We start from the raw sequence: 25,692 nt of genomic DNA, 5'->3' as shown, positions 1-25,692 counted from the left end.
TTGAATGCTTTCTTTAGCTCTCTGATCTAATTTCAAAATTTCACAGCCTTTATAGTATTGTCCCAGACTGCTTTTGCAGTTTTCCTCCCACTTTTCATCTTCAGGGACCCTCTACTGCATCTGAACTGAATCAGAAACTCTTCCTCAGACATGCCTGGGTTTCATGCCTTAATGCATGTGGTTCTCTCTGCAGTGCCCTTTCTCTGTTCCAGCTGGCTTCAGTTCTGTCCATCCTTAATCTCCAAAACCTTTCTGGTCTTCCTATCAATCCTCCTCCATATGTGCCACGTCTCTAATGTCTCCTACATCATTCTGCTTTATAACTGTAGTCATGTTTGTATTTTTCTTGTCAATCTAAAAGACTGAGCAGTGTGGTGAGCTGAGAAGTCAGGGTCAACTGCGGTTAAAAAAAAAAAAAACCTCTTTGGGGTTTTTTTTTTGCCATTTCCCTGTTGAGTGGGTTGGCTCATGTTACATAATCTCTCTGAATAATCATTTCCTCTTCTGTAATATGAAGATGATAACACAAAACTTACAGAATTATGGGAAGACTGGCTTGAATAATGCACGAAAGATGTTTGGTAATTTTATGGCACATGCTAATTGTACCATAAATATTATTCATCTTTGTCTCTCACCTGTGAGTTTAATACCATCCTTGGCACACAGTAGATGCTCAGTAAATGCTTTCTACATTGAATTAGGTTGATTGAATTGAAAACAGAGAAAGTCAAGAATGGAAATTTCATTCCTGTCCAAGTCAGCCTCGTTTTAGAGAAAAACTCTGTTTCATGATCACAAATCCTAACATCAGCCTATCTATTCACAGCCGTGTGTTATTGACCCTGGTTAGGCCCCATAGGACACGTGCATGAGTGTATGTGTGTGAGTACAGAGCAAGTCAAACCCATCAGTCCCACCTTGGGATGGCAAATAGGATTTATATATTCAGATACTTGTGTCCCTACTGGTAACCAGCACATTGCATTTCTCATTGTCAGTGGATTAATACCATCATCTACATGTGCACTCAGGGACAAAGCAGTTTGACCAACATTAGCAGTTTGACCAACATTATTCTATTTTTTACATACAGAAAGGCCAGATACAAAAATAGCAAAGATGGTGTTCCCAAAGCGGCACACTGTAAAATAACACTAAATGTAAGAACTGTATGGAGCGCTTTGCAGGAATGTGTTTGCTTTGTCAAAAGTCCAGCGTGTTGTTGTAATGATATCTGCATATGTGATGCTTTTTACCTTCTTTTTCTCTCTTACCCAAATCTCCAGAGCCACTGAAAGCCACCATCAGTCCCAGGAAGGTTAAAAGCAGCGTGGGTAGCCAGGTTTCCTTGTCCTGCAGCGTGACAGGAACTGAGGACCAGGAACTCTCCTGGTACCGAAATGGTGAAATACTCAACCCTGGAAAAAATGTGAGGATCACAGGGATCAACCATGAAAACCTTATAATGGATCACATGGTCAGAAGTGACGGGGGCGCGTACCAGTGCTTTGTGCGCAAGGACAAGCTGTCCGCTCAAGACTATGTACAGGTGGTCCTCGAAGGTCAGTGGGCCTCGTTACAGGGTACAGCTGAAAAGAACCCACCCCCAGAGCACTCAGAAAAGAAGCATAAAGGCTGATGCAGAGCTGAGAACTCAGATTTAAGATCTCTGTCTCTCTCACCAGATAATAACTCCACCCCAGTTTTTCAAGCTAAATCAGGCAAATCAGAAAGTTCTCATGAGACTGAAATTGTATTATATTAGAAATAACATAAAGTTAAGTAACATGAGTATTTCCCACTCATGTGTTTAGTTACTAGTCAAGATAAAAACCTTAGAAACTTGAAATTTACAGTGTTATTGACAATTTATTATCCTCTAGACAAAGGTTTCTCAATAGTGCCTTTTGGGGGGGCTGTTTTATGCATTTTAGGATTTTAGCAACATCTCTGGCCTCTACCCACTAGATGCTGGTAACACTTCCTCCAAGTTGTGACAACCAATAATGTCTCCAGACATTGCCGAATGTTCCCTGGGGGTGGAGAATAGTACCCAGTGAGAAGAACAACTCTAGAGACAAAGTGCAGAGCGAAATTTCAATATAGGCTTGGCAGAGTGAAAAAAATAGCATCTGGTCGGTACATGAGTTGTGTCCCAATGTTTAAAGATTCAGGTGAATGGAATTTGCAAGGAATTACTTTGTGGTATAATAGCGGGTGTTAGGTATGTTATAATGTTTACTCTTCTTAACTGGCTACTGCATACTTATATCATCAAACTTACCAATCAACCAGGGAGAGAAGCTATCACAGGTAATATTTAAGTAAGACATACATTTACCACCAGGTAACTCAACTAGCTTCTCTCTGAATATTACATGACTTGTTGGAAATAATTTAAAATTCATCTGTTATCAATTGATTAAAATAATGACATGATTTTTATATAGCCAAAGGGAACAGCAAATGAAATCCATTTCTGTATGAAAATAAGTTTAAATTTGTCTTGATAAGAGGATATTTCTGTTATTGCTTTTTTTACCTTTAGCTAATTTTTAAGAAGAAGCAAGCTTAGTAATGATATTCCTACTTTGATTCAAGCATTTTATTGCAGACAATGAGTTTTTAAAGCAGAGGGGAAATTAGCTGAAGCCTCGGTACTCATGCTAAATGCCTGACACTGGGTTCCACATAATAATTAAGTGCAGAAAGTAAGCAATTTGTACAGAGCCAGTTTGCGGATGTGTAGTCCTCACAGAGTCACTATTTTTAGAGTCTTTGTAGCAAAAGGAGAAATTACCTAGTTACCTCGGCAACCATTTCTCGTGACCGAGAAAACCTAAAGAGCATATTGATAATACATAATGATGTCGGAAGAGTTCGGGTTATCGGGGACTGACAGTAAGAAAGATTTCAAAGACGCTCAGGTCTCCCCGGGAAAATAGTGTCCGCTTTCATCTCCAGAAAGGCCTGTCACTTGAACAAAAAGGGGGCAGAGGAGCACGCAGAGCCCATGCATGGGTTTATTTGTCACATGTCGGTTTCCATTCAGGACAAGAAGCTTCACTTTATTTTTTCTCTTCTGAGAGATGACAGTGCTAATGTAACAAAAGAGAGCAGAAACGGAACTACAGAGCATAGCTAGGAGCTTCTTTAAAATGGTATCTAACTAGTCTCCTCTGAGAAAGCCTGCTGTTATTCCCACTGAAATTGCTATGAATTAAAATAAAATTATGAGAACTCATAGTTCTGTAAATTAGGAATGACCATTGATACAATGGAGAATCTGGGAATGCCTCCCATGAGGCTAAAAAATGGAATCTATTAATTACAGGTTCAAGATAAAACCAGAATAACTGGAAATGGAATAATAAAAAAAGAATAATCACAGGTTCCAGACTGGAAATGGTAAAATAGAATGCATTGGACTTACCTCAAAACAGATAAAAATTAGAACTTTGGGAAAAGCAAAAGTATACGTAGATTCTGGAAAGATGCCAAAAGTAGGAAGAAAAGATTTGACTCTTCAAAGAAGGGAAAAGGATTAGATAATATCTACACTGATACCACTTTTACCCTGAGGACACTCCCTAGTTCATGTGGGATAGGGGAGAAGACCTAGAAGAAAAGCAGAGAGCATCAGGCTTATGGAATTAAGGTGTCTGGACTGCTAAAACATCTGCAAAGGGGTGTGGGGGGGTGTGCAGAAATTCCAGGAAAGAAGGAATACCAATGGAGAGTCCCCAAACCTGCAAATAAACTTCTTTGGAAAATTTGGTTGACACCTGAACTGCAAAAATGTAGGGCAGGATCCAAGTCTGCAATGAAAAACAAACAAACAAACAAAAAACTAGATACACAGAAAATAAGCAAACAGAACACTGTGACCAAACGACAAAAGAGAAAGCTGGAAATAGAAAGAGAACCGAGAGAGGCCCCAGCTGTTAGAATTAGCAAACAAAGAAGTTAAAGCTGCTATTTAAAATATGTTCAATAACTTAAAGGAAAATATGGACAGAATGAGTGAACACAGGGAAAAGAGACCAGCAGAGAATGGAAACTATAAAGAGCAATCAATAGAAATGAAAAAACTCACCATATTTGTTTTATGACAAGATTGGAGAAAGAAGAAGAAAGGATTAGTAAACTTGAAGATGGATTAAAAGAAACTATCCAATCGGAAGCATGGAGAGAAAGAAGACTGCAAATAAAATGATTAGAATGGGCTGGCTGGGTACATCAGTTGGTTGGAGCATGGTGCTGATAACACTAAGGCCCAGGGTTTGACTTCCGTACAAAAAACAAAACAAAACTAACAAACCAACAAACAAAAATCACAAATACAGGAGCTTCTAGGAATGGACCTAGCAAAATAAATAGATAAATAAAGGAAATGATCAGAGCCTTGATGATAAGTGGGACCTGACATATGTATAATTAGAGGCCAGAAAAATAGGAGACAGAAAACAAGGAAGAAAAAAATATTTCGAAAAGTAATGGCCACAATTTTCTCAAATTTGGCATAAAAAAATAAAGTTACATATCCGAGAAACTCAGCAAACTCCAAGAATAAACACAAAGAAAATGATATGCAGGCTCGTCAGTGTCAAGCTGCCAAAAAACCAAGATAAAGAGAAAATCTTGTAAATCTGAGAGAGGAAAAATATTACATAAAGGGAATATTAATACAAGTGATCTATGACTTATTATCAGATATTTTAGAAGATGGAAGACATGGAGCAACATTTTGAAACTGTAGGAAAGAAAATAAAAAACAAAAAAACCCCATCTGCCAATCTAGACTTCTATAGCAAAAATAGTCTTTAAGAATGAAGGCAAAATAAAACTATTTTCAGTAAGCAAAAGGTGAGAAAATGTGATGTTAGAAGAACTATACATTAATAATGCAGGGAGAAGGAAGTGACATAAAATGGAAATGCAGATACATAGAAACAAAGAGCGTGAGAAATGGTAAATATGTCAGTAAAAATTTAGCAAAATTATTTTTCTCTTTTAATTCTTTAAACAACAATTGACAAATTATAAAATTGTACCAGTTATTATAGAGTTCACAACATAAATAGATGTAAAAACACAAAGTACAGAATATAATTTAAAAGATTTTAAGTTATTTGTTACAAGGTTCTTACATTTCGCAAAAAGTATTGCAATTTTAACTTTCAGTAGATGTGATTAAATACACACACACACACACATATACGTATATGTATAAAGATATATATGGATGTGTGTATGTATATCCTTATATCCTATAAGTGCAAGATTGGTAGCACAAAAACTAATCTATACGCACTATATTAATAAAATAAAGGAGAAAGACCAATTGATCATCTCAGTGTATCTAGAAAAAATCATTTGACAAAATTCAACATCTGTATGGAATAAAAATCCCCCAGTAAAGTAGGAATATAGGTACATTTCTTGACCTGATTAGTGGCATCTATGAACAATCTACAGCTAAAATCATACTTAATGGTTAAACATTAAATGTTCTTCACTTCAGATTAAAACAAGGCAAAGATGTTCACACCCACCACTTCTACTTCACATTATACTAGAAGTCCTAGACAGACATAAATAGAAAATAAAATGCATAAAGTTTGAAAAAGAAAAATGTCAGCTGTCTTTAATCACGGGTGTTGTTGTTACAGAGAAAATTCCATGAAGACTATAAAACAATTCCTGTAAGTGGTTTTAGAAAGTCATAGGATACAAGAACAATATACAAAATATGATTTTATTTCTATATAGTAGGAATAAACAATTGGAAAATAGTATTTTAAGTTTTTCATTTACAATAGCATGAAACATAAGATACTTAGGAATGAATTTCACAAAGATATGAAAGATTTCAACACATAAAACTACAAAACACTGCTAATATAAAATTGAGATGACCTAGAAATTAGAAAGATATACTATATTCAAGGATTAGAAACCTAAATATTCTTAAATTAACAATTCTCTCTAAGGTGATCAGTGTAATCCCAATCAAAATCCCAGAGCCTACATAGATTGATTTTTTAAATTTATATGTAAAAGAGGAAGTCTTATAGTCTAAGTTGATTTAAAATACGTATATGGAAAAGTAAATAACTGAGAACGACCTGCACTCCAATGTTCATTGCAGCTCTGTTTAGAACAGCCAAGAAGACATCAAACCAACCTAAATGTCCATAGATGGATGATTGGATAAGGAAACTGTGGTATATATACACCATGGAATACTACTCTGCCATAAAAAAGAATGAAATACTCCCATTTGCAACAACATGGATGAGCCTGGAGAAACTTATGTTGAGTTGAAATAAGCAAAGCACAGAGGGATAAATACCACATGTACTCACTCATATGTGGGAGCTAAAAGAGAAAGAAGTAAGGAAAGAAAGACCACAGTAGTGCATTGGACTTGCAGAGGGAGAGAACATTCCTTGGGCTACAAAGTGGAGTGGGAGGACAGGGGAGGGAGAGGGACGTTGGGGGAAATTGGGTAGGGGACATGGGGTACAAATGCAATTTGTGGTAATGGATTCATTCTCAGTATGAATCTGGCCCCCACATCATGGGCATGAGGGGTGACAATCAGCTTGTATATTATGAATATTCACAACCAATAAAAAAAATCAGTCATGAAAAGAACAAAGTTGGAAGATTCATACTACTAGGTTTGAAGAGTTACCATAGAGCTATAGTAAACAAGATAGATATATAGCTCAATGGAACACATAGATGGTCCAGAAATATGCTCACACATTCATAATAAATTGATTTTCAAAAGAACACAGAATATTCAGTAGTTAAAAGAAAGTCTTCTCAATAAAGAGTATTGAAATAACTCAAAAAATGTATGACAAAAAGTGAATATCAATTTCTATCTAACATCTCATACCGTACACAAAAATTAATTTGACATAATTTGCAGACCTGAGTGTAAAATATAAAGTTATAAAGTCTCTAAAAGGAAACACACAAGAATTCTTCATGATTTGAGGGTAGGCAAAGATTTCTTAGAACACAGACAGCACCAAATGTGAAAGACAAAGACATCATTAGGACAATGAAAAGACAACCACAGACAAGAAGAAAATACTTTATACATACACACACAAATATATAATATGTACCATAGATGTGTCTGACAGATATTATATAATATATAGGATACCTGAAAAATACAAACACATGAGTATCTGATTATTATAAGATATATTCTTGTATTTCACGAAGAACTCCTACAAGTTAATAACAAAAAGGCAAACAGTCTAATGTAAAAATGGATAAATGATTTGAGCATATGTTTCAAAAAAGAAATTCTCAAATGGCTTCCATAGTATTTCTGGCAAAAATGCACAATCTGCACCTAATCATGAGGAAATAGAAGACAAATCCAATTTGAGCAACTGACTACCAAAGAGCTCTTCAAAATTATCAAACTCAAGAAACACGAAAGAGATCAAAGAATGTTCCAGATTAAAAGAAACTCAAGAGACATGACAAATAAATGTAATGTGGGATAGTGATTGGACTGGAGGAAAATAGCTGTAAGAAACACTGTTGGTCAACTGGCAGAATTTCAACGTGGGCTGTGCATTAGATAATGGTACTATTCCAAAGTTACATTTTCTAATTTTATTAACTGCACTGTGGCTATGATAGAGCACACACGTATAAAAGAGTACATGCTGTCTTGTTACATTTATCTGAAGCTCAAAGAACAGACAACATGAGCACATGGTGACAGAAATCAGAACAGTGAATGCCTCCGGAGGGTGGGAATGATTAGGGAACTTTGTGGGGTGTCAAAGATGTTTCATATTTGATGGTTTGGCTGGTTACACAGGTGTATATATGTGACTGACTCATCTGTACACTTGAGATGTGTGCATTTCACTGACTATAAATTTTACCTACGCACAAAAAGGATAACTGAAGAAGACTTTCCCAAACAGATAAAACACTGAGTTTCCAGTGTCAAAATCAGTGTTTAGTGTTGAAATCAGTGCAGAGAAATTCACAGTGAAAAACATCTCACAGAAGCAGTGGAACTGTAAGGACAAATAAAATAACCTCAGCATTCCCCAGCATTGATGATCAGTCCTGTACAAAGAATAACAATCATGGTGACATCTAACTTCTCTGTAAAATTAAACACACAGCACCATGAAGCCATGTCTGCTGTGAATTAAAGACAAGAGCTCAGATTTTTCGTTTTGATATTTTGAAGCTCCTTTTTTTATCTCTGATAGTAAAAGGAAAATGTAGTCCAAGGACACTGCAATATGCCACTTATGAATGCCTCTGGGAAAATCATACAGAACTTGGGGGCCTTCTCCAGCCATCTGAACCATGAGTTGGAATAGATGACAGGATCAAGGAATTTGGGAATGAAGAGATGGTAGAGGGGTAGGGAAGCACTCCAAGCACAGCCCCACCATCACAAGGACCCTACACAGCCAGCAGCACTGACCACAGAACCAGGCCTCCAGGTTTTTGGGGTGATGAGTGACACTTTCCTCAGGGGCATTTGGAACTATGAATTATCTTTCTCTGATGAAATTGCAAGGTGTCCTCAATTTTCACCCCTTCCTTTTATCTGTACTTTTCAATTTTTCAACAGTGAATATGTATAACTTCTATAATAAAAATTAAAAATGAAAAAAGATAATATCTATTAATTATTATCTTTTATTATGGAACAAACCCTCTAACTGAACACAAAAACTCTTTAAAAAAAAAAAAAAGTCCCCTCCAGCAAGGTTTATTACCAGACTCAGAAATCCTGTTGCATGTGATCAAAGTGATGTCACAGTGACCCACTTATGCCTAGAATAAAAGTGTCACGATGTTGATTTGTATGCCTGAGGCTGGTAGGCCTACTGGTAACTTCTTTTGACTTTCATACATTTCCTTTAATATGCATGTATCTCTCTCTCTCTCTCTCTCTCTCTCTCTCTCTCTCTCTCTCTCTGTCTCTCTCTTAGTGAAAAGGAATATAAAAAAAGAAACATGCATTTGTGATTACTGCAACATAGTAGATGGAAGTAGTTAATATAAATGACAGTTGCCCCCCCCCAAAAAAATTAAAAAATAAAAATAAAGAAATGTAAAAACTTGATCTTTGTTAAACATATCAAAAGTTCCTACAGAACATTCTCTAAGATTAAGATCCTAGTTTGCCTGGGACAGTTCTGGGTCATGTGTGTTCTCTTGGCATAATTGTTAGCAGTGCCCATTACACTCTCAGAAGTGTTCCAAGTTGGGTGACGAATTACGTGGCTACCCTACTTAAAATACTTTTAGAGATACATAATACATGCCAGAAGGTTCAAACTTTATTTAGTTTCTACCCATTCTCAGAGACCTCATGGAAATTTACATGCAATTACTATTTGTAATTGAAACTATAAAAGATTATTTCTTATGAGAAAATGGTAAAGATGAGATAGTTTCTCAGTAGTTTCCTTTATTCCTCTAAACAATTCCCTAGGGAAAAGTTCCTGAATAACCTGAGACAAGTGGAAAGCTAAAAAGACTGTTTGGGGGGTTGTGGATTTTCTCTGTTTATTACTCTGGGTGGGATTACTAGTGTTGAATTGGAGACATCTTAGAAGCTGTCGTCATTCAACCAAAATATCCCGGTTGCATTATTGTTCCTTTTCGTAAGTCAATCAGGAAATACATAAGTGATTTATTAAAGTTTGCTAAGGCAGTGCTTACCTGTTTTGAAAATAGTAGAATCTTGTTCTGATTGGGATTTTGCTTTACTGGTAGAGCCAGGCCTTTTATAGTAGTGTTTAACAACCACTACATCTCCTTCCTAACCATTAAATAAATGCGCTTGGAAGCTGTTTAATTATTTGTGTATGCCACTTCCTTCCATCATTTGTCTTCCTGCAGATGGAACTCCCAAAATCATTTCTTCCTTTAGTGAAAAAGTGGTGAGCCCGGCAGAACCGGTTTCCCTTATGTGCAACGTAAAGGGAACCCCCTTGCCCACGATCACGTGGACCCTGGACGACGACCCAATTCTCAAGGGCGGCAGTCACCGCATCAGCCAGATGATCACGTCAGAGGGGAACGTGGTCAGCTACCTGAACATCTCCAGCTCTCAGGTCCGGGATGGTGGCGTCTACCGCTGCACTGCCAACAACTCGGCGGGAGTCGTCCTGTACCAGGCTCGAATAAACGTAAGAGGTGCTTGTCAAATCAGCTCCTCAAAAAACACACATAACTCATTGGAGTGGAGAAGCAGGTTTCTGCATGCACCGAGCCGAGTCTTGGAATGCCAGAATGGATTAACTCTTGCTTCCCATTTCCTACCCTTCCCTTCCTACTCAGGAACGGCACCAGTTGGGTTAATGTTGGAAATGACAGTTTGGTTTCTCTAGTCAGCCTGTTCTCTTGTTTTACTCTTGGATCCGTCCACTGGATCTTTCCTTTCCGGGTTTATGCTTTGCATGCTCTCTCCTTTCTCCTTTTCTTCCGTTTCACTACATTCATGGTAAACCTTCATGTACATGGTACTTACCTTACATGCATAGTGCAACATGGCTTAACCTCATCTTCACAACACGTTTTATAGAGAGAGTTAAATAATTGATCAATTGCTACCCGTGCTCTCACAAAGAGAGCACGACTGTTCAGTGTAGACTAGTTACTTTTTATTGATTAAATTCCCTTAATCATGCAATTCAAAACATTTTAGTAAAAGTAACAGATAACTAAAGTATTTAACACTCATCTGACTCACATGAAAGTAAATGAAATTCAATGGAACTAAAAAGAAATAAAAACAAAACAAAACCCGTCCTGGTAGTAAATGCCAAATGCCTAAAATATTGTTTAATTGAAAAAGATGTGCTTACATGAAAATAATCTACATTTTTAATTAAAAGAAAAGTGTACCTATTTCCCCACATGAGATGTACCCTTAAATTATTTTCAAGAATTTCTTCGTGTCTCTCCAGGGCCTGCCAGCATTCGACCAATGAAAAATATCACAGCAATAGCAGGGCGGGACACATACATTCACTGTCGTGTGATTGGCTATCCGTATTACTCCATCAAATGGTACAAGAACTCTAATCTGCTTCCTTTTAACCACCGACAAGTGGCATTTGAGAACAATGGAACTCTGAAACTCTCGGACGTGCAAAAGGAAGTGGACGAGGGAGAGTACACGTGCAACGTGTTGGTCCAACCACAACTCTCCACCAGCCAGAGCGTCCACGTGACAGTGAAAGGTAACCTCTGCTTCCCCACCCCAATCCCACCACCTCCCCACACAAGTATGTGGTGCTGCTGTTTCATCAGACCAATGATTAGGAGTGGAGTAATCTGAGAATCTGCATATTTAGAGCAGGATAGTTGTACAGACCGAAGAGTGACAGGGCGCATTCGATGCTCTCTTTATGCCTGGATCTTCACAAGACCTGTAGTTGATATAATTTTCCCTCCATGTGAGTTTTTGGCTTGGTTTTCCAAAGGACATGTGTTGTTAATGTTACCGTAGGGGGGAAAAATCATTGGCTTGGCTATCTAGTTTTCTGTCAGATAATCTTAAATACATATCTTTCTTTTCCTAAAAACTCTGAAAAGTAAGTTCTTTTAGAACCCAAATGGAAAAGATTTCCTGTAATGGATGGGGACATTGAACAAACTTCCCATCTTGGGTAGATGAGCAGGTCAAAGCAACAACACAGGAACTATATGTTTCAAAGACTCCACCCATAGGAAGTTTTTCTGATTATTCTTTACATCATGATGTGAACTATCATGGAATCTAATTCTCAGGATCATCTTTGCAGATCACGCAACTCAACTCCAATCTCTTTATCAGTGAAGACCAATAAAGTGATAAGACTCACTGAAGGATATACAGCTTTGGGGTGACAGACTTTAGGGGACCCATATTTTCTGTTCCCCAAGTTGGTTTTCTCAGTTGAATATAAAATGAAAATTTTTCAATTATGTAAATAATCTACTTGAAGTAAGTTATGAAAGTAGCTCTAATGTGCTATAAAACAGTTTTCAGAATCTGTGGAAGCAGCTTCCAGCCTTGCTGAGCTGTCTGCCTGAGCTGTCCAAGTTATCTCCCCAGGTACTAGCAATTGTCTTTCAGTGCTCTGGTTACAAAGTCGCACAGGTTTCTCCAGGTCTTCCCTAACCTTCTTTTCCCACAAATCCTGTTAGTTTCACATTTTGGGGAATTCCTGATAACACAAACACACAGACACACACACACACACACACACACACACACACACTCACTCTCTCTCTTTCTCTCTCTCTCTATATATATAATATATTATGCATTTTAAGTTATAGAATATGTATTAGATATTAGATACACCTGCACATAAATAATTTTGAATCTTTTTTAAATACTCACATATCTTTAGAACTTTCTCAAGTCATTATAAATACTTGGTAAACCGGGCTGATAATACCTGCATAAAAATTCATCTTGTGGTTGTTTTTATTTCTGCAACCATTGTTTATGGAACATCTGCTCCATGGCAGGCACTAACTATCAGCACTGAGGGACACATATGAAGAATGTAGACAAGGTTCTTCTCCTCTTGGAGCTCTCTTTCCAATCTGGGGAGACAAATAGACAAATAAAACCAGTGAGTAAATGAGAAAATACCTGATAGTACTCAACACTAGGAAGAGAATTAAAACATGACAGAATCTTAAAGGTTAGTTGCAATGGAAAATCAGAGCCATACCAATGAATTTTCTGTATTCTGCCATCTTAAAATTCATTTGTTTATCATACGTTTTGAGGAAATGTTCTACCTACATGTGATTTTGTAACATGGTAAGTTGATCATTTGGAAATTATTAGTTCACTGTGTTATGCAAATATCCAAATGTTGGCACAATTACTATAAAATATCAAAATATTTCACTTCTTAATTGTACCACAATCTCATCAGAAAAGTCTTTATTGGCCAACTGTCAAGCTCATGGTGGCAGATAGTTTTCTGAAATTCTAGCTTTTGTTCAAAAGATTGGATTTTATTATTTGCAACAAACACTGTCAGTTGTGATCCTAGGAGTGACAGGCTCATTTCTCTTTCAAAGAGAATGTATGCCAAAATAGATAAGTCTGCATAACTATAGTTTTCAGGCAGCCACTCTTTGAAGAACAAAATGGAATTCAATGAAAACAGCAGCAGGTTGAGTTTGTAACTCACAGAAGTTGCAAGTCCTTTGCTTAAGACAATGTCGTGCTCAGTGGATAGCAGAAGCACTGTGTACATTCTTCCCATTACACAGAACATAGAACATTAAAAGTGACATGCACTCAGTGTGAAGATTTAATAAATCTGTTATGTTTATTGCTTCAAGTGTCCTTAAACATAACTGGCTTAAAAACACACACAAAACAATGCAAAGTATATGGTAGTAAACAATACAATGACTACTAGCACATTTTGGTGCCACTGCCATGACTTGTGCTAAGGCCCCGCAGTCTCACCCACCATTGCTTTTGCACAAACTGCAGATGTCAACACAGTGGGAAAAGCAAATAATGTCTTAGTATTATAACATAAGGGTTTTCTTCTTACAAAACCCTTCACATAGTACTGAGAATCCCCAGAGGTCTGTGAGCTACATTTTGAAAATACAGTATCTAATTCATTGCTAGTAATTTAGTTTATTTTTAATGTTTAACCAGTATGAACAATGCATCAAATGAACTTCTGTATGCTTTGGAGTTTGTTTGCTTTTAGGAGTATTTCTTTTAAGAAAACTGCCAACTCTTGTCTCCTGTAAATAGAGCTGTGATAAACATGGGAGTACAGGCATCCCTTGGACATGCCAGAAGTATGAGCATTGGATAAATGGGTATAAACATTTTAATGCTAATGTTTGGGAGAGAGAAATTCAAACAGAGACCATTTTAATCAATAACTTTTATTTTTAAAATTTTCCAGACCTGCAGAAATCAATACATCAATCTTGATCTTACTGATTTTGAGTGACAGAAACTAACTTGAACTAGCTTATGCCCAAAAGAAGATCCATCAGTGTTTGAAACCAATATATCTATGATTTTAGGAAACAGCTCAATCAAACAGCTTTGTTTTCGGGAGCTTATTTTCTTCTAAGCATATATTGTGTAGTATAAAATTGTCGGCTCCTTTGCAGGTTCTTCCAAACAAGAGATGGGAAATATTTTATGCAGTATTTCATTATGGTTGCCTGGTGAGAAATGGCTGGCAGTGAGTGGGGCAGTTCTTGGGATTTGGTGTTTGCCCTTTGTATCCATGGCAGATTGGTTCCAGGTCCCCCACAGATAACAAAATCTGTTCATATTCAAGTCCCTTGTACTAGTGTACTTCAAAAAGTTCATGAAAAATAGAATTAAAAGATAATAGAAATCTTTCCATGAACTTTTTGAAGAATCCTTGTATGAAATGGCAAAGTAGCTGGCTCTCCATATCCGTGGGTTCTGCAACCACACATTCAATCTGCCCTTGGCTGAATCCCGAGATGCAGAATCTGCAAATATGTAACTCTCGATAACATACTTAATAGCGTGGTCAGGAAAGGCTTCTTTGAGAAAGTGATACTTGAGCAAAGATGTAGCAAGATAGCAAATGGATATCTAGGGAAAGATAGAACAAGGACAGTCTAGGGTGTGCCTGGCAAGCCTGAGGAATAGCAGGGAGGCTAGCGAGGCAGGAGCCAAGTGAACAGGAGATTAACAGGTGGTGAGTCAGAAGTAGCAGGGCCTAGTAGACCAGGACTTGGGTTAGGAGGACTTGGGTGTTTGCTCTGAGTGAGATGGGGCTTTATCAGATGCTTTTAAACAGAGAAGTCACATGGCCTGACTTGGGTTTTAAATGGATTCTTCTGACTTCTGTGCTAAGAACAAGCCACAGGGGAAGAATGGGTTGGCAGGGTGGCCTGTAAGAAAGTGGATCCCAGTGAGAGAGAGGGTGGTGACTTTGACCAGGGGAGGGCAGTGCAGGTGGTGAGCAGAAGATGGACACCAGCTCTATTTTGAAGTCCATTCAGTAAGATTTCCTGATGGATTGCATGTGGGTGTGAGAGAGAGAAAAACATGAAGGTAACTCCAAGGTTTTGGCCTAGGCAGTGGAAAGGACAGTGCTGCCATCTACTGAGTGAGTTTGAGGGAAGAAATTAGGAATCTAGTTCTTGATGTGTTGAGGTTGAAATGCACATTAAGTGTGTACATTAAGTAGAAAGTCAAATATATGAAAGTGGAACTCAGGAATCTGGGCTGCAGGTCTGCAGACATCAGTGAATAGGTGATAGGTAATACCACAGCCTGATGTGTCTATCAAGAGACTTTAGTTAACTTCATGGGGTCAGACTTATCAGTCCCTTAGTCAGAACCACAGTAAATACTGTCCTTTAAATACCTGAAGATAAGGTCTGACAAAAGTTTGAGCAAGAACTGTTTGAAATTTAAATTTGTCTCTTTTTAAAATTTCCTGGATTGGCATGAAGCAATGTGTTGACAATGACCCTATCAAAGCTTCTCTGTATGACAGGAAAATTGGCCCTGCTATCTCAGAATTACATGCCATCTATAATCAGAAAAGAAAAAAGCTCTTCCCTGACCATTCCGTGTAAGGAAATCCCAGGGAGAGACTCTGGTTGGCTCTCTGTTGGCCACATGCCCATTCCTGGACCACTTGCTGTGGCCAGAGCAATGGGAGAAGATTGAATTATCACAAGAAGGAGGGAAACAAGAACAATGGACTTTACAAGCTGTCTTAAGACGGTGAGTTAAAGTATGAATGAGACTGAGAGTAACTTCGGAGTGTTTACTCATTTTACTTACTAAAATGTGCTTCATTGGGAAAGGCCCCTGAGCAAGTCAGTACCTCAGAAAATAAATCCTATCCAATTGCCAAGAATTCTCCCTGAAAGAAACCAACCACAGGGATTAAAAAAAAAAAAAAAAAAAAACATCTGTAATGGAAGCCAAGCAAAGATCATTGATCAAATGTGCCAATCAAGTCATAATGACAAAGGAAGCAGGAAGTCCTCCAGATGCAAGATTGAAAGCAGATGGATGTCTATGAAACTTACAACAGCCAGACATACAAAACAAGAGGCATCCCTGGCAGTCTCTAATGAGTGCCTTCTACATGGCAGGTCACATCAATCCGTGGACCCCATGACATGGGACTATCACACACTAACAAAAATGTGCTTGGAAGGACTTTAACAATGGATTTGCCAAGAAGCTGGGAAGACAAAACTTGCTCAAAACATGTGTTCAGTTGGTGTTCATTAGATATAAATTAATTTTTCACACACGTGTCTGGGCACAGAATAGAGTGCATACTTTTTTGCTAATCATTGCTTTAAAACATTTTTTTTTTCTGTTATAAGGTGCATTAGATAAAGTAAAATACAATTGTTGGTCATCAACTAATACTGTAATTACTTTTATTTAATTTCATCTTTTCTGCATAAGCAAATTAAATTTAGATACCAAAACAAATCATAGGCTGGGTAGATAGCATGACTCTGCTTAAACGGGTGTAGGACTTACCCAATGCAAAACAATAACAGTAAGTTCTGGATTTCTATATGCTAGCCAAGGGCATCCTTTTTTTCTGTGTTCACATGCATTGCAACCTAGCAAAGACAGCTGCAGGAATTTGGTTTAAGATTCCTCTTGCATTTCCTGTTTCGGATGACTTCTATCACTATGTAGTACAATTATATATCATAACAACTTCAGCCTTTACTCAGATGTTACACAGGTCTTAACCAAACTGACTTTTGGGCATTTAAATTTGCATTTTAAAATGTTTTGAAATGAAATACATAAATTAAATCATACTGCAGTGGCCAGGATTGTAGTTCATCAAGGCTTTTTAGAAATTAATAACCTTTACTGTTTTCCATTATGGGATATTAGGGGGAGGAAGATAAAAAGTCAACTGAATTGTAGGAAAAAACTTAGAATTTTGGTTCTCCCTCTAGATCACGACTGAAAGACCTACTTTCTTATTTTACACATATAGATGCAGTGCCATCGCCTTTCTTGTTAGACTGTACAGTGACTGTTTTATTCAGGTAATTTTAGCAGAGCAGAGAGGATGCTTCAAAAGTTGGCTTCCTTTGGAAGTAGAAGTGGGCCACGTTGATTCCAGCAACAATGCTGCAAACTGTGGAAACAAGCCATTTGTATCTTGTTTCCAGGAGGGTCTCCTTAATATTGAACAGAGTGGTGTCTGTGTGTGTTCAGATGACTTTGGAAATAATACTGTTTTTCAGTGCTGTCTTTTTTGGTAATAGTCATGGCTCTTCTGCTTACAAAAAGATCATGGAAAAAATAGAATTAAAAAATAATACAAATCTTTCCATACACTTTTTGAAAATTCCTTGTATTTTGTAGCATATGCTTGGAAAATTTGAAAAAAGAAAACTTATTAAAAGATTAATATAAATAATGTGCTAACTATTGGTAATGACTGAAGCTTAAGCAGTTCTGAAATATATCCAAAAGTCCAATTTTGCTGCCTTCAAACACAGGCGAGAACTTACAAAAGTTCATGGAAAGATTCACATTATTTTTCAACTCTATTTTCTCCACGAACCTTTTGAAGTTCCCTCATATAGCTAGAAATAAAAGTGAAAATCCGTTCTTTCACTTCATCCCAACTTCACAAGCAGTTTTCTATTTAGCACATTTCAAACCTTTGCCTTTCCCATTTTAGGTGCCACACCAAACTTAAACAGTGCCTCACTGAATGCTCTAATTGCTGGGGACAAACACTGCCAAGAACATTAATTGGCCGCTAGATAAAAATGTCACCTTCTATTTATATTTATATAAAACATTATAGTTTACAAAACACTTTCATATGTGTCACTGTAATTAATACAGCAACTCTGCAATGCCGATAAAGCATTATCAGAGAAACTGAATAAAGGAGAGAGGAGACTTGCGCAGAGACGACCAGCAGTGTGCTCAGGACTCAGATGCAGATCTTTTCATTCCAGCACAACCCTACGGAGAATCTAGGAAAAGTAATTCATTCTGCAGTGGAAAGCCAGGGTTGCAGTGAGACGAAATGAAGGCAGAGATCTCAGAAAGAAAGCTAATAAGTCAAGAAAGAAGAGTGTTTTAAAAACTTGGGCAAAAGATACTGAGGGTCTAATTTAAGAGAAAGGGAGAGAATTAGTTAAATTGGAGAGATAAGAAGGAAGGAATGGATTTGGTAAAAGAGGACAGGTAAGAACCTGGGTGATAGAGAGGCTGAGACGGGTAACCTGCTCATGAGCGGCTTGTCAAAGTGGTGGGAAGGACAGGGTGTGGTGTAAAGTGTCTAGGGACCACCATTCTGGATCCAGGCCATGGGAATTTTGAAATGCAGCTATGGGAGAGCAGGTTAAAATTAGTAGAGAAAGGTAGTTGAAACTCTGTCTGCAAGTATCTAAGAAGCATCAAACGTTTGTAATTATATTTCATGGGTTTTTTAAATTAATGTTTGCCAATAATGCGATGAGATGATGATGCTAGAAATGCAGACAGCCATCCCAAACCTCTGCTTTTCCACATTTCATTCCATTTCTGTGTTTGTAACCCTTTTCCGTTCTAATTTGAGACAACGTTTTGCCATATCATCCACTTTCAAACTGGAAGGAGAATTAGATGTCATCACCAGGATGTTGACTCCTGTGGTAGTGGCCATTTGTACTCTGAGGCCTAACGGGGACACCCTTATGCAGAGTCTGGCGTCCAGACCCTGCCTCCACGGCAGCTTTTCGTCATAGGCGCGTCTCATCTATCATCCCAGATCTTCTGCTGGTGGTGCAGTTGGGGAAGTGAACACGGAATTTAAAATAGCACTGAGAGTCGATCTACACTCCTGTCTTTAGGTGAGTGGGCAGGGATGCCGCCTTCTAATGACATCATTTTTCAAAGCCTTCTGACAATTAATGTCATTAGGCCCAGGTGGAGGTGCAGCTTTGTGCACAGAAACACCCTTGGCAGTGGCCCCCTCCCGCTTTCTGACATTCGCTCATTCGCCTCTCCAGCCAGAGCACCGTCACCTTCCACCCGGTTCCAAACCCAACTCTGCCAGGGGAGAAGAGCCTTTCTCTTTATCGCAGTCACTCACTTCCACTCTGTCCTGCTATCTTTCCAGCTCCTGGAGTCATTTACAATAGTTTAGCGAAAGCACAGCATTTCGAGGTTATTTTTCTCTTTTTGGTCCCTCATTAAAGGGAAGCGATGTTTAATGCAGAGTCCTATTTGCTGGAGTCATTTGTGTGTGGCCATAAATTACAGCCATTCACAAAATGTTTATTTGATTGTTCAACAACTATTTAGAGAATGCATAGTTTCTATTATGAACAATATAGGAGAAAAATAGACCTGGGTGGGTGACATAAAGGTAATACTTAAATGTATAATCCTTTTGAGGCAATTTATGACTTCAAATGGAAATTTAAATTCTCTTTGTTAATTTAATATCCTAATGTGACAAAAGAAGGCTGATGAAGCAGGACCTTTCACTGTCCCTCCTTTCTAAACTACCAAAGAAAGCGCTCTGTTTAAATATGTTTCCATGGTGGCATTTACCCACCTGAGCTGGGGACCCATGCTCTCGAGTGTCTGCAGAACAAACGTAGGATATCAGTGTTGAGCTCAGAACTCAGCCTGCATGCTTCTCTTCAGACAGTTTTGTCCCAGAGGTAGAATGTCTTTTGATTCTTCTTCTATTCTAGAAAATTAGGCAGGGACCATTCTTCAAGGAAACACTTCACTGTTTTATAAATAATATCTCAAATTGCTTTTGCCTAACTGGGGGGTGGGGGGTGGGGGTGGTGAGACTGTGCAGGATTTGTTGTGATGTCAAACAATGCAATTCTTTTTTTTAGTTATAATTAAAATTGTAGGAGAAATAATGTAGTGCAATACTTGTTATGCTTGTTAAACATGAGAAACAAGAGAATTAAGTAGAGATGAAAAAAAGTGACTTACATTTCCTTGCCTAACCCATAGTTAATCACTTTGCAAATATACACACACATATGTGCACACACACACAGGAAAACATCCTTTGGTAATGATGGCAATAATGCTCTGATAACAATCTTTGTTATTTTGTTTTTGGTGGCCGGCAAGGAAAGGGATCCCTTGACCTTGACCTGGGTGTTATCAGCACTGTGCTCTAACCACGTGAGCTAACCATATATCCTGATAATGATATTTTAAATTATGAAAAAAAATACTCAATTATTTAAAATCGTGCAGTAGGATCTTCTATATGGATTCATACAAAACGCAAGTAATTGCCAAAATATATAAGTTCAATAGAATTATGTAGTTCATATATATATGACATAATAATATATGTATTATATTTATAAATATAAATACATATTCATGTATACATATAAAATAAATGTATGCATTAAAGTGTACATATATGTATATGTACTATATTCATATGTAGATGCACATAAATAAGTATCACATGTGCTTACATATATGTAGAAAGATAATGCAATTATAGAATCTTAGAGATATAAATGAACATGGAATGTATCTAGACCAGCTTCCCACGCAATACTGAACAAGGCCCTGTACCATACACCACATTTTCTAGACTCTGCCTGCACAGTCTGTGCAGTACCTCACTAAGCTCTATGCCCTTTCTGTTTCTACATGGCTATGACCATCAGACAGTTCTTCCTCTGGTTGGATACAAATCTGCCTCCTTTAGCTTTCCCTTCTCTATGGTCCCATTATTCCCTCAAGGGCAACTCTCATCAGCTCTCCCCTTCTCTACATAAAGCTACCAAATGTACAAAACAGAGAGCCAGTGTCTTCCTGGCTAACCATCTCTAACCCTATTTGTTCAACTATTTTGTATGCAGTAGAGTTCAGCAGCTCTTTCCTTTGTAAGGACACAGTGATGTGTCTGTTTACTCTTGAAGAAACCCAGCCCTCTAGGCGTTTTCTAATGTTTAAGAGAGGGAAATGAAAAAGTCACCTTTATTTTGAAGGTAAGACTTCTTTGTTGTAAGCTGTGTCCCACTGTTGAGTCATGGCTTTGAACTCATGAACAAACCCCCCTAAAGGTGCTATCGACTGGTCAGCTGAGATTTTGTTTTGTCAATTTTGGTTTATAGCACACCTTTATCATTAGTCCATGCAAGGTCCTTATTTGTTTTATTTTAATTTATTTTTTTAAAAAATATTCACCAATTCCAGCATCATTCCTCCCTGTCTCAGAGGCACACATTTATGTGTACTTAATATATTTATTTTAAATTCATTTTCTATGCCCTTATTAAGATATATGTGTAAATAGGTAAAGTAAAGCCATGAAAAGTAAACACTAGGTTACCTGCACCCAGCTCTCTGACTCTGTGCATGATGCTACTGTGAATATCCTGGCAGATGTGTCATAGTAGTATTAGTACAGGAGCAGAAGTAGAATTGTTAGGTCACAGTATTTAACTTAACTTCACTAATGATTACATACCACTTTTCAAAATCCCTGTTCTAGTTTATGCTACCATCAGCCATGCACAAGAGTTCCCATTTTCCCATGTCTTAGCCAGTACTTGCTATCGTCTGTCTCTCTAATGATTGCAAATCTAGCTGATAATAAAGTAGCACTTTGTTTCTGTTCCATACCACAGAGGTGATGCATCTCTTCACATTCTCATGGACTTTTGAGTGTCCTGTCTGCACATTTCCTTTGCCTGTCTTGCCATTGGTCGTGCTAGTTCCTCCTGCTTTGCTATAGTTCTTTAATGTAAATATGAATCTCTTGTTACTTAGAAATGGTTGTAAATACCTTTTCCAAGACTGTCTCTTGACTTTGTCTTTGTCTTCATTGGGATCTTAAGAAGTCTCTGAGTTCATGAAGATGCATTTCTGCCTTTTTCCTATATTTGCTCTATGTCTGTATTTCCTCTGCCACATTTAGGTCTTCAATCCACATTGAGCCTTGTAGAAGTGGGGGCCCAAATTTCTTATTTATCTATTTGTTGGGTTAGTTTTGCCAGTACTATTTATTAAATGACTCAGCTTTCCTCTCCTCTCCATATGCCAAGATATCATGATGATGTTGTCAGAGACAATTTTAGTCCTGTGAAATATGTTAAAGCTTTCTCTATGGATTTTTCATTCTTTTCAAAAATGTTTATTTTTTCCTTATATTTGTTGGGCATAAATTTGTCTATATGTGTTAGATTAAACTTAATAATTATGTTATGTTTCATCTCTAGCTTTCTTTATATTTTATTATTTCATTGATCAGTTATTAAAAAGGGTGTTGATATTACCAAATACAATTGTTGATTTACCTATTTTCTGCTATCATCTCTGATTTTTTGCCTTGAATTATCTATTATATAATTGAAAAAATGATTCACCTTGCTTGTGTTAATCTCACATTTGCCTGGTGGATTTTTCCTATTTCTTCAACTCCTGCTTTCTTATAGCCTTTTGTTTTATGATGTTGTTTGAACCCAGTTTTTAATCCTCTGTGAGTGTGTGTATGACTTTTGATTCACATTTAACACATATATGTTTATTTTAATTTATCTTTTATTAATAGTTATTTTAGCCAAATTATTTCCTGTTTTCCATTTACTCTCTGATTTCCTTTTCTCTGGTTAGTTTGCACTAGACTCACTCAAGTACTGATAATGAAGCTTATGATACATTCTGTTTATACTAAATAGTCATAAATATGCTGCAGGTACATTTCCTTGTACGTGAATTGCCTTGTATGAACTATTCAATTTAGTCAAAGAATTGGTTAATTTATTCAAGAAAGAACTAGTTGTTTGTTACATGTATTGATCTGGGCTTGGGAACAGAATATCTTGATTTTTTCAGACCTGAATTTTTCTTTTCTTTTCTTTCTTTTTTTTTTTTTTTTAGACCTGAATTTTTCAAATTATCTACAAGTGGTAAAAATACCTGGGTGATTTCACTCTGAATCTTTCATTCAAAGAATCAGATTGTGTCAATGCTAAAAGCCATCTTGCCTGAGTCTTCATTACGAGGACACTGAGACTCAGAAAAGTATAGAGACTTGTTCAGGGACATACAGCTGGCCTACAAAAGCAGAGAGGTCCATATAATTAGTTCTGCACACATTTATGCTGATGTGAATATTGCATGGGTGGACTATACAGGGACAAATCTTTTATTGGTCTGTTTTAGTTTTTTAATAGTATTGCTTCTTCATTGCATCACTAATCCAATGTCCTGAAACTTGTCAAAATAATTTAATTGACTTATACTTTGTTGAAATATCATAATTACCTTTTTATACCCTTGTCTTCACGATGACATATTTCAGCACTTTACTCAAAAAAAGTAGAGCCACTCCAAGTCAGTAATGATTAATAACCAGACTTCAAAGAGGGATGGCTTTTTCTAAGTCCAGGTCATGGAAAATACTTCTTGAGTAAATAGTCTCCTATCACTATCAATACTTGTAAAGAATCTATTTGAACAAATAGGCTAAGGTTTAACATGAATGCCCACAATTTTATGAATCTTGCTTATCTCTGTCATTTAGCTTCACCGTCATCAGGTCTGATTGGAGTCACTTGGCTTTGCTTCCATCAAAAGTGAAATAATTGCAACCTATCTGGATAAAACTTTTTTCCACCTAGATAAATAAAACATGACCTGATTATGTCTCTAAAACACCTTCCATAAAAAACTTTCAAGAAACATTTTTTATAGTGGAAGCCCAGAATCACCTCAAGAAGCCATCAGCTCTTTTTGCTATATCTCATGTCAGGCATCTGTTTGACAGCATCCAAAATGGTGACCCATTTTTTTCTTGAAAGTGCTTTGGAAGAAGGTGCTGTCATGCCTCTCAGAGCTCATTCCTCTGTTTTACATGCCCACTTGCCACGCAGGTTATCTTTTCCTTTGTTATGTCTGACTTGGCCCTTTCCTGCTGAACAAAACAACAGCTCTTGTTTCTCTTCACTGTAATTTTACATTACGCCTTAAGGATTTTTTTCTTCCTAAAGCATTAATTTTTTTCTCCCATACACTTCTTTGATAGTTTTAAGCAATTTGGGGGGGGGGGGTATGTATTTTTCTTACTTTTCTCCTTATGTTGTCATATTTATGTCTCTATAGTTCTTCTCGCAACTTCTGGCAGTCCAAAATAAGCATCCTACCTAACAACTACCTTGTTTCAAAATAAATGCAGAAGAGTTAGCTACTCTTATCCTTGATTTATTCTCAATATTAGCAATAAAGACAAAATTTATTTAACATATGAACACTGGCTGAACTTGAAATAGCTGAATGAGTAAAAACAGCCAAACACAGAATTTATTTATTTATTTATTTATTTAGGCAATGAGCAGCAATCCTAAAATTAAAGTTTCAAACTTTTTTTTTTTCTTCTATCTTCTCTTTTTTGTTCTGTGGGAAGAAAAGCAAGAGACTGTTCACTATGTAAATAGGGGTCTTACTGAAAAAGAACTACATGATAATTCTCTTCTGATCACAATCTAAGTTGAGTAAACACAACGTGGATGGATGGATGGATGGAGTACACAGAGGCAGTGTTACAAACAGACCTGGTTTTGTTATTAGTGGTGTGTACATTTTTTGCTTTAGATGAAACTGCTGCTGTTGAGTTCTCCAGGACGCAGACTCTGAGTTGGAGTTTGCAGGATGTGTGTCAGGGATGCCTTACTGTGAGAAATGCCCTCACCCGTCCAAGGACAAAGGATGGACATGGAGACATGAGGTACAGGAAAGCAAGACTTTAATTACGGCCTCGCAAGTGTCGGGTGTCTGATGGGCAGGCACATGGAGAGGGGCTGTAGCAAGCAATTTATTCCCTAGTGCCCAAGTCCCTGCCCCCACCTCCTCACTGGTCAGGGTGCACAATCTTCCCCGATGAGGTCTAAGTTTACCCTGATTTATTACCCCCTTGTATGAAATGTCTTTGTCTGAAGGCTCAGGACAAGCCTGCAAAAAAGGCCTGCTGAAACCCTGTGAAAGGAGAAACATTAAGAAATGAAGAGAACAATAGAGGGCTGTTAACTCATTACCATCTCAAGGAGAACTTTATCTATTCAGCATCCCCCAGGAATGGGCTGGACCAGTCAGACAACTTTCAGGCTGGGCCTGAATTATTTCTGATAATGAATCACTTAGGTTATTTTCTCACACTTATGATCACTCCCTGTGGGAGGGAGGAGAGGGAAGAAGGGTTGGAGACAAGGAGGAACTGAGCTGTGGTGCATCCAGCCACAGCCTAGTCTGACCCCACAGGGATCTCTGAAGCAAGAACAGCCCTTCACAGTTGTTCTGAGTTGAAGCAAATTGCCCTCGTCAATCAACCACTGGTTGTAGGCCACTCCAAAAAGAGATCATCCTTGGGTGAAGTGGACCTCTGCAGCTGAGACAGTCTCTGAAGTGGCAGCAGCTGAATCTGGGCAACAAGTCCTTTCTTGAAAAGGAATCCGGGCAATGCACCTCCATGTACAACTCCTACCACTTACACAGGTGTCACATGACTGTAGATGTGTATCTGAAACACCTTTTCCTAAAACAGTTTTCTCACCTAATTACTTGCTCTTTCTATAATGACTTTAGTCCAATATTTCAAACAAGAAATGAGAAAGGTCACAGTGTTGATAGTAGCATAA

General features: G+C 37.6%; 1 protein-coding gene across 1 annotated transcript in view; it reads left to right on the top strand.

The window, feature by feature from the left end:
* Positions 1 to 25,692, top strand: part of DSCAM (DS cell adhesion molecule) — a 607,645-nt gene that overhangs the window by 313,890 nt on the left and 268,063 nt on the right. Inside the window, exons 6-8 of the mRNA XM_063083118.1 lie at positions 1,290 to 1,565; positions 9,922 to 10,218; positions 10,992 to 11,267. Of these exons, the coding sequence (XP_062939188.1) occupies positions 1,290 to 1,565; positions 9,922 to 10,218; positions 10,992 to 11,267 (849 nt within the window). The remainder of the gene's footprint in view (positions 1 to 1,289; positions 1,566 to 9,921; positions 10,219 to 10,991; positions 11,268 to 25,692) is intronic.

Source organism: Cynocephalus volans, chromosome 1 (genome assembly GCF_027409185.1).
Source record: "Cynocephalus volans isolate mCynVol1 chromosome 1, mCynVol1.pri, whole genome shotgun sequence".
Classification (NCBI taxonomy): Eukaryota; Metazoa; Chordata; class Mammalia; order Dermoptera; family Cynocephalidae; genus Cynocephalus; species Cynocephalus volans.
Note: the sequence above shows the minus strand (reverse complement) of the source record. Positions and strands in the feature narration are given on the sequence as shown.